Source organism: Juglans microcarpa x Juglans regia, chromosome 5S, assembly GCF_004785595.1.
Source record: "Juglans microcarpa x Juglans regia isolate MS1-56 chromosome 5S, Jm3101_v1.0, whole genome shotgun sequence".
In the NCBI taxonomy this organism is placed as follows: domain Eukaryota; kingdom Viridiplantae; phylum Streptophyta; class Magnoliopsida; order Fagales; family Juglandaceae; genus Juglans; species Juglans microcarpa x Juglans regia.
In genome coordinates this window covers 20,044,565-20,055,222 of record NC_054603.1, presented here as the reverse complement: position 1 = coordinate 20,055,222, position 10,658 = coordinate 20,044,565, and the positions used below count along the sequence as shown (strand labels likewise).

Genomic DNA, 10,658 nt, shown 5'->3' with positions numbered 1-10,658 from the left:
CCATATTATTTTTTTTATTTTTTTAAAATTTTAAAATTTATTTTATTTTATTCTTCTTAAACTTATTGAATTATTTTAGTCATCATCCATATGTCACACATTTGGTCAGAAACTCATTAAATTGGTGAAATCTTATACTTTTAGTAATGATAAGAAACTCATTAAATTGTGTCAAATTATAAAGTACGACCAAACATAAGAAAATCTAATATGAAAAGCGACATTACTCATGTAGTAATATATTTTCTTTAAGTTAAAAATATATATATTTTATATAAGAAAAAGAGTAATATGTTTTCGGTTTTGTAATTTGTTGCACTGAGGATAATTATCTATTGAAAATTTAAAATAAAAAATACCATATGTGAGAGACTTGTATAGTATATTTGCAAAAGTGCAAATTGAGGTAAGCTTCTTAAAAAAAAAAAAAAAAAAAAAAAGTCAGATTCATAGTAAAAAATGGTTTCTTTTTAAGAATACAATTTTTCAAGAGGTTTACACGTCTAAAATTTGTATAAAACTACGTTTGGGCAGTGAGAATACTTAAAAAGTGTTGAGAATGCTTGTGAATAGTAGTAAACAATTAATGAAAAAGTAATAATAGAATAATGAATAGTAATTAAAAAATAATGAATAGTAAAAGAAGTAGGTGAAAAGTAATAATAAAGTAAAGAATAGTAATAAGAGTACTTGAGGTACTTTTGGTACCCAAACGTAACCTAAATCTTTCATTGAATTGGAAGGTTTTAATTGAGAGAAATAATAACATACAAAATAGATCTTATAATATTTTATTATTATTATATAAATATTTTAAAAATAATAAATAAATAATAAATATTTTAGAATGTAATTTATTTATTTATTTCTCTCAACTTTGATACTCTCATAGCTGTTTTAGATTCATAAATGAGATGATATAATTTTAGATAAAAAATAAAAGTTTAAATAAATATTGTTAGAATATTATTTTTTAATATTATTATTATTTTGAGATTTGAAAAAGTTGAATTGAGATTTAAAAAGATTGAATTGTTTATTATATTTTGTATGAAAATTTTAAAAAATTATAATAATAAGATGAGATGAAATAGAAAATCCAAAAGTGACCTCAACGTAACTTAGACTGCGTTTGGATGTTGAGCTGAGCTCAACTGAGTTGAGTTCTTTATGAATATTAGTGAGTTGAGTAGTGAAGAGAGTTATATAGAGCCCATCTAAACTGAATTTAAAATATATTTAGATGTTAAGATGAATTTCATATTTTTTATAAGAAATTAAAAAAGAATGTGAGTCTCAAGTATAAAAAATCTTTTAAATTGAAAAAAGTTGTGAATTTTACGTGTAAGAAAATTTTGAGTCGAGATAAATTTGATAATTTAAAAATTGAGTGTTTAGATGTTAGGCTCAATTTCAAATTAAACTGAACGAGTTTGAAAATTAAACGCAGTCTACTGCTGCTTGCGGGGACTTCAATCAGTTGGAAGTTGGAACGGCTGCTCACAGCAGCGCACCGTCACTCCCTAGTGGTCGCCCACATACGAACATATCCACCACGAATCCATCACAATCACATGCCGGGTCAAGTAAAATAATGTAAAGATTCCCCGACTTCCCGATCGGACGGTCAGGATGTTTTAAGACCGTACACCTACCACTCGGAGTCAGAGATTTGGCTACTACTGTTGGAGCCGTCACTGTGAGAACGCAATCGGACAAAGTGGAGAGGGAGAGGCTTCGTAGCAGTTGCTCAAAGTGTTTATATCAGCGAAAATTCGCAGACCGTTCGACGAAACTTCCCAGAGACTCCAAGCAATTCAAGAATCTCTCCTTCTCTCTCTCTCTGAGCTTTCACTTTCCCGCTCGCTTTTTAACTTTTCTTTTCCTTTTCCTTTTCCTTTTCCTTTCTCATCGATTCGAATCCACGTCACAGTTTTGTTGTCCTTTGTTTGGATTAATCCTCCGTTTGGTTGCTGAGAAGACAAATGAAAATCTTGTTATTTCTGGATTTTCTTTTGTTCTTGGAGATGGAAAATTGAAGTCAAACAAAGTTTATTTTCATGCAATTGGAGTGCTTGGTGTTTATTCTTTCCTTGGATTTCCTCTTTTGTCTAACGATTCTGTTTTGATTGCTGAGAACATAGGGTAAAGAGAAGAAATTGTGTTCTCGGATATCAAACCGTAGTTTGTTTTTTTCAATGCGAGAGGAGAAGTTTTGAGTCAAATTGAAGTTTGGTTCATGTGATTGGAAAGCTCGTATTGTCTGTCTAGAACTTTATCGGTGGCCAAGCAAGACGGTTTAGTTCTTGAAAATGCAAACTAGGTATATGGAAAAATCAAACAGCATGGCGAGGGAGAAGCGAGGTTTGGATGGTACTTCAGCTGAAGAAGGTCAGCCTGATAGGAAGCGACCTGCTCTGGCTAGGTATTTACTTGTCTCTTTCTCAAAACTTGAAAATATTCAATTTTGCATCACACTTTGCTAAGTTGGTTCCCTTTCAGCTGAAACACCGAGTTAGTTTGGAGTTATTAGTTTATTTTTATTTCTTTATTTTAGCTTTTGAGTGTTTATTGTTTCTCTGGTTCTAATTGAACAAGATGTTTGAAGTTGTTCGTAGAAACTGAACTGAGAAAACTTTATCAAGTTCCTCTGGATTCTCTGAGGAGTTCTAGCAAAACTTAAGTTAGCTCAGTGTTTGTTTCATACTAAGTTAGCAAAACTTAGTTGGTCTTGTGAACTGAGAAAATCCTTGTATGTTTCAAACTCATTTTCTAGTTATAACTAGTCCACTGGAATCGGAGAACACAGAGTTGTGGTGCTGGATGCGCCAACTGTCTAACACTAGGGTGTCAGTGCACATGGATCTTTACACACGGATGTGTAGACACAGCTACGAAAAAGTGATATCTGTGGATATATGAATGTTCTCCTTACAACTTTGTCTTGTAGAAGTAACATAATCTCATTTAAAAACACAGAGTAAACAACCCGAGTACTCAAGAATATACAAGACAACCCCTATTCAATAGAAAGGAAAATTTCTTGTTTCATTAAAAACAAAAAAGAACTTATTAATCATGTTTCTTCCTGTCTTCTTCAACCTGGTTTAAGATTAGAAATCTTTTCAAGCTGCATGATCTATTATTCTGAGGTTTTTGGTGCATTCTCAATTAGAGTTGGCAATCTTTTCCTTCCACCATTTTTTTTTTTACTGCAAACTCTCTTCTTTTTTCTTATGTGATTAGCCTTGTCTACGTAATTAAAGTATCAATTATATTTTTAATTTTGAATTTTTAATCTGGTATTATTTATATTTCCCCTGCAATGTTGATGGCCTTCAGATATTGTTTATTAAAATTTTATTTTTCTTGCAGTGTAATTGTTGAAGCTCTAAAGGTGGATAGTCTGCAGAAACTTTGTTCATCATTGGAGCCTATTCTTCGGAGAGTTGTAAGATAAATTATCTTTCTTCCGACTTAGAAAGGCTTTGTTTCATGATGAAATTATTAATTTAATTTATCAGCCGCTCGTTTAGTTGTTAACTGGCCTTCGTTTTACCTTTAGAGCATTCACATTAGCCTATCTAAATTTCTATCTAAAATAGCTAACAAAAAACTATTTTATCTGTTTTAGCTAAGAATTTTTTAAATGTACTCTACATCAGTTTAAATGCCACTTCATTAAAAATGCATTTCCATTTTACAAAACTACCGTCCATTTCATAAAGTAGTAAAATAGATGTAAAAGAATTGTAAGTTGATCATTTCCCTGTATCTTTTATTTCTGTATATCATTTAAAGATTAATTTTTATACAATTTAAAAAGTATATATACCTCCTCTAACTCCCAATAAATTTGACATATCCTCATGTCTTTCAATATTTGCAATGTCTCCCCATCTATTAATGTAATTGCAATATCTCCCTCACACCCGAAATAAGAAAAATGGCCCGAACAAAAAAATTAAAAGGAAAATAAGGAAATGGAACAACTAATTTTTCATCCTATTTTTTTCAAATATTTTCTGTTTTTCTGAACTTTTTAGGATTTTTTATGTTTATAAAGTTTTAATATTATCATATTGTTTTAGCTTTTATCATGCTTTATTAAGGAACACACGAATGTGAGAAATATAAAGAAAGAGAGGGAAAAGAAAATAAATAATAAAAGCACTTTATAGAGGTGAATAACGCAGCCCAAACTTTTCATATGATTTTTAAATTTATTTTACATAGTTGAATGGAGACTTGATCTTGACGTATTAAATGGCTAAACCAGTGTGAGTGCTCAAATAATTGAATTAATCTCTCTCTCTCTCTCTCTCTCTTCTTGTAGGCTTTAAAACAATGTCTTTTCCGTACATCTACACAAATAAAATGAGAATACAATGTTTTTATGGACACATGTTTCCAAACATGGGGTTCAAACACAAATAGATTGGTGGAAAACTGTCTTATGAATGTTCTTATGTCTCAAGCATTTGGTAGTTGGATTTATTGTGTACTATTAGAAGCTAATCTAATGTGTTGTTCATGTGTCCATGGTTTATCGAACATGTTGATGCTTCCATTTTGGTTTGTAATTATTTGAAGAAGTGACTGTCCCACTTTGTTGGACATACTCAATGACAACATTGACTTTATTGATTTATTGATGTGGCGTAACGCTTTTGATGTTTGTTATGTATTCCATTTAACAGGTTAGTGAAGAAGTGGAGCGTGCTTTAGCAAAATTGGCGCCTACCAAACTTACTGGGAGGTACTATTATCATTCTTATTCGTTGTTTATCTGTTCTTGCTACAATAGTAATAAACGTGCTTTTAAATTCTCAAATGAAAGTTTTTTTTAGGTGTGATTATTAACTCTTTGAAGTTGAATATGCAACTGGATTGTACAAGAGATACAATAGTGAGGTTTATTTTGTGCTAGTGTGTTCTGGTCACAAACTGCTCTGGCCCTACTTCTCAATTCTACAGGGTTGGGAATGGTGTGATTTTCTTTTAATCCATTAATTTCTTAGGTTATGGGGGAGCCATTTTTCTTGTTTGTCTCTTGCTGATCAAAAAAGTAAATAAATAATCTTGTTCATCTCTTGCAATCGTTTATCAAGGTTGGAGACTGTTTAATTTATTTGGTTTTATAAGCAGAAGATCTCCTCAAAATATTTAACAGATCAGAAAAATATAAAACCAAAATAAGCGAAGCAGATGCCAGCTGGTTGGCCTAATGCAAAGATGGGATGTTGTTCGTTAAATTCAATAGGCCTTCTACCCTCTATGTTTAGTGGATGTTGTATAGGGTTTACCCCTTTATTGTTGGAGTCTAAAACCATAGCATTTATGGTGGGCCCTCTAATATGTGGATTGATCACGTCCTAGGTTCTTGGTAAGCTTCTCTCTTGCCACCAACCGGTTTTAGTCTGTCTATAATTTGGTACAGAGGGTTGATGATGTCATTCTTTGATTCTGTGGTGGATTAATCTGAAACTCTATTGATTATGCCACTATACACAGCCAAATCCCACTCTCTGTATTTGAATATTTGTTAGCTAAATGTCTACTCTTTTGACTCTTGTCCCATTTCTTTGTTATTCTTGGGTTTTTGCCATATCTAATCCATTGTTTCCAATAGCGAATTATTTGAATAGTTAGTGGTGCATTCATTTCAAGATTTTCCCTAATGATTGAGAAAATGCAGGTCTTCTCCTAAACGTATAGAAGGGCCTGATGGAAGAAACATACAGCTGCAATTCAGGTCCAGGCTGTCCCTTCCTCTATTTACTGGTGGAAAAGTAGAGGGGGAGCAAGGTGCTGCTATTCATATTGTTTTGATGGACGCAAACACAGGCCTTGTTGTCACATCAGGCCCAGAATCTTCAGTGAAGCTAGATGTTATTGTGCTTGAAGGTGATTTCAATAATGAGGATGATGATAACTGGACTCAAGAAGAATTTGAGAGTCATGTGGTGAAAGAGCGAGAAGGAAAGAGGCCACTTCTGACTGGGGATTTGCAAGTGACACTGAAGGAAGGTGTAGGAACACTAGGTGAATTAACATTCACTGACAACTCAAGCTGGATAAGGAGCAGGAAGTTCAGGCTAGGATTGAAGGTTGCCTCTGGCTATTGTGAGGGCACTCGCATACGTGAAGCAAAAACAGAAGCATTCACTGTTAAGGATCACCGTGGAGAACGTTCGTTTAAATTAGCACCAATAGTTTTATTCCATGCATCATGCATGTGTCTCTTGGAAAGATGGTAAACCTTTTTTTTTTTTTGGCGTTACAGTATACAAGAAACATTATCCACCTGCAATGCATGATGATGTTTGGAGATTGGAGAAAATCGGCAAAGATGGGTCATTTCACAAGAGGCTGAACAAAGCTGGAATTTATACAGTTGAAGACTTTCTAAAACTTGTGGTTAGAGACTCACAGAGATTACGAAATGTAAGGATGATAGATTTTCATGTTAAGTTCGAAACCACATGTTGCAGTTTCTAATTATTTTCCATTATTTATGTTACAGATTCTTGGAAGTGGCATGTCAAATAAGATGTGGGATGTTCTTGTAGAGCATGCAAAAACTTGTGTTCTAAGTGGGAAACTGTATGTGTACTATCCTGAAAATGAGAGGAATATTGGTGTCACTTTTAACAACATCTATGAGTTTTGTGGCTTAATTGCCGATGGACAATATTACTCAGTTGACTCTCTTTCTGAAAGTCAGAAGGTATAGTTTATCTTCGGTCCCATGTCAACATCATGTTAATTTGCATTCCATCTTCTGCTTGATAAATGTTGCTTTTATGCATCACAAACCTATTACATTATCTTTACTGCTCCTTATTTGTCCATGTTGGTATCTTTTTTCACATGAAGGATTCCACACAAGTGTGCTAGTCCATAAGCAAGTTTGAATAGAATGTAAATACTTTATTATCCTATCTTCCCCTCTACCAGCTTTTATTAGAATGAAATCTTAGGATGCTCTTTCTAGTTTCTTCCTATGAGCTTGTAAATACCAGGTTTGGAATATATCCCAGCTTAATGAAGCCTCAGATGCTTCAACTGTTGATTATTTTAATTCTAACCCAATCTTACTCCACTAGTGCCTATTCTGAAAGAAAGATTAAAAGTCAAATTTTTATAATATGGGGAAAGATCATCTTCCAGGTTATCGGAGAAAAAGATTATAAACTGAGATTGGTTTTGGTTCGTGCAGGTCTATGTGGACACCTTGGTGAAGAAGGCATACGACAATTGGATACATGTTATAGAATATGATGGCAAGTCACTTCTCAACTCTAAGCAAAATAATAGCTCAGATGCTTCTCAAAGTGAGGTCCCAATGAATTCACAAGATTATCCAGACTCTTTTAACCAGCAGTTCGCCCTACAAAGCCTGCCTGTTGCAGTTCCTTCAGAGCAGTCTTCTGCAGATTCAGTTGGTCTAACAGCTGGAGGTATATAAATATGAATATAAAACATGGTAGTTTACATACGGGTTGGTGGGTATATATACATCTCATTATGGTGTTATACTATTTATAAACATGAATATAAATCATAGTAGTTTACATACAGGTTGGTGGGTATATAAAAAAAAAAAAAAAACAAAAAGAAAGCTATTTTGATACACAGACCTGGTCAAATCCAATTAGAGAAACCAATGATTGTGAACATGAATCAATTTGGAGGGTTTTAGTGAGTCACTTATTGAGGTTTTTTCTTTTTCCTCTTTTTTTGGGCACACTTTGAGATTGGCATGATCTGTGCACTGTTTTGATGTCTCTAAACCATATCGATTTTCCCAAGCAACCATTTCGTAATGGCTTTTCATTGTGGATGCTTTGTTGTCTATTTTAAAGCCCTTAGGCCAAGATGACTGAGCTTCTTCCTGCACTTGCTCTTCTGTTTGGTTTTTGATTGTGTTTTGTCTGTCTATTTAGGATATAATGATAATATGGCAGCCAGATTCTCGCTACAGTCTCAGAATGCAAATCTCAATGCTCCTATCCAGTTTGATGGCACTTCTTTCTCTCTACAAAATCCTTTGATCAGCGCTTCTCACCAAGCCCAACTTCCAAAAAGTGACAACGTGCTGTCCCTTGGTCCACTACAGTCATCCACATCGGGATACCAGACAGTTGGTGCATCCAATCTTACTTCTTATAAGGAAGACTACTTCCCAGAGGATGAGATACGCACGAGAAGTCACGAAATGCTTGAAAATGATGATATGCAGCATCTCCTACGTATGTTTAACATGGGAAGCCATGCTCATACCTCCCTTAATGTGAATGAAGATGGATACCCTTATTCCTCGCAATATATGGACACCCCATCTCTAAACTATAACTTTGATGACGATCAAACTCGTTCATCTGGAAAAGCTGTTGTAGGGTGGCTGAAGGTCAAGGCAGCCATGAGATGGGGAATATTTGTCAGGAAGAAGGCTGCTGAGAGACGGGCTCAACTTGTTGAGTTGGATGATTCATAGACACGGCCTGCCCGTAAGGCAAAGCTGATCCGGTTTTGATGTTAATGTGTTTACACTCCTCTGCCTGCCTGCCTGCCTGATTCATGTCAAACTGAATTTGTTAACAGGAGCTAGGACTGGTCGTAGCATAGCCAAAAGAAATGAAGAAAATGGACTATATTCACGGGTTTGATTTGTGAGTGGAGCATCGTCTCTGATCTGGCCGTTCCTCGGGTTAAATCCTGACATCTGGGAATCTGTCTGGTGTATAGTTCTAGCCTTGTACAGGAAGCTTCCATCTTCAGGTAATAACTGCGTTACTGTTGTGATCTACTCATAAAATGTTGTGTCCTCTCCTTGCCTGCTAGTACTACTGTAGAGCAACAAAGTTGAACTGCTTCTACCGAAGATGTTTCCAGTACAAGATCTTTGTAGCGACTAGCGAGCTTCACTAGGTAGAAATTAGCAATAGTTCTTTTCCTTTTGGGTTTATTTAGATGTGACCGGGTAAAGTGGTGGAACTAAATGCATGTTCTACCACTGCGCGTGTTTTTTTTTTTCCTAATTTTTATTTGTATTTTCTTGTAGTTTTGTAGTTGAAATTCAACGTAATGAGTCTGCCTTGTTTGTTGTTACATGTAACACAAGAATAATCGTTAATGTTAGTGAGTGAACTGGTGACGAATTTGTCGGATCAAGCCTATTGTGTTGCTGCTCGGCCTGGTCTGACCTGCCGTCCGAAGTGCTTCGCTTTCTTTTATGTTCCAAGAGGGGGGGAATCTTTGATCACGGAATCATTATTTTTCACAATCTTCTTAATCATTATTCTTTCAAATCCTTTTATTTGACATTAAATGATTGGATAACAAAAAATAAATGATAAATAATTTTTTAATATGAATAATAAAAAGATGACGCCAATTATGAGAAATAGTACTTATTAATTCACCTTATATTAAAAAAAAAAAAAAGTCGAAAGGAATGGAACTTTAGGCTTGGGGCAATGACATACCCAATAGGTTCTAATCGTGGCTCATTTTTGTTGGTTTGAAAACTATTTGAGTGGCACTACATCCATCGAGAATTTTTTTTGCTTTTTTTTTAAACATCTTTTTACATTCTTAAACATTTAGAATTTTTTTTTTTTTCCCAACATCAATAACAAATATTTATTTAATCACTAAATAAAAAAAAAAATACTGTCGGGAGCAAGAGAAATGCTCGGGACCCATTCACGGGATCCCAAGTATTTCTCAAACTATTTTCAAACCTCCTTTTGGGACTAGATTTGCATCAGGCGGTGGGGAATTTCAGAATGGTTTTTACGGGGTGAAGCCTACAAAAAATAAGTAAATAAATAAGAGTCAAGATATGAATGTATCATTGTAATGGGTTCTGAAATGTTCAACTTAATTCGATGGACTTTTGTGCTATTGAAGGGCAAGATGCTTCAGACAACATTTCCAAGGACTCGATCAAAGTAGATTGTAATGCTAACTCAAATTCAATCCTCAAATTGAACAATAAACCGAAAGATGAGGCAATCATGAATTTGTCTTTGTTTTGTATATATTAGCCACATATCACTGCTAGTTAATCGTAGATAAAAATTGATGTAATTTCAAATCAAAGGCCCGTCCAATAGAAACCAATGCCATAATTGCCAAAACGCACTGGTACGGAGTTTGGGTCTAGCCATCATTAGTGATGATTTAATAATCTAATGGTAAGGAATAAGAGTAATGCTACGTACAGTTCTCATTTAGGGATTGCACTGCAACGCAAGCCTAGACAATTATATCTTTAAAATTTTTTAAAATTACAAAAATATCCCTCCTAAAATGATACTTTCTCTCATTTAATAAAGGGTCTGCATATGCAGTTCCTAAGTGAGGACTGCAAATAGAATTTCTCAAGGAATAATATGAACGATCTCTAGCGTGATACTCTCCCGTAATACTTGCCCAAGATATCAAACCCTCTCGGCACGGCAACGGATTTGAAGTCGTCACAATTTGCAGTCCAAAGTTCCAAACATGATTGGAGAGGGTCAAGTCATAAGACAAGCTTGACCAATTGAATGCTCAATCTATATCAACGGAGTTCAGAGCACACACCAGAGGTAACTTTTGAATGATTTGAAAATTGAAATACTCCATACACTCTATTCTAACTTAGG

The 10,658-nt window shown here is 34.5% G+C and overlaps 1 protein-coding gene across 1 annotated transcript; it reads left to right on the top strand.

Moving 5' to 3' along the window:
• Nucleotides 1–1,716: 1,716 nt before the first annotated feature.
• On the top strand, nt 1,717–9,177 carry LOC121267383 (calmodulin-binding protein 60 C-like). Its single transcript, XM_041171252.1, has 8 exons — nt 1,717–2,425; nt 3,376–3,451; nt 4,701–4,759; nt 5,699–6,192; nt 6,287–6,447; nt 6,527–6,730; nt 7,223–7,463; nt 7,950–9,177. The coding sequence occupies exons 1-8, from the start codon at nt 2,313–2,315 to the stop codon at nt 8,498–8,500; spliced, it is 1,899 nt and encodes a 632-aa protein (XP_041027186.1). The 5' UTR covers nt 1,717–2,312; the 3' UTR covers nt 8,501–9,177.
• The last annotated feature ends 1,481 nt before the right edge of the window (nt 9,178–10,658 follow it).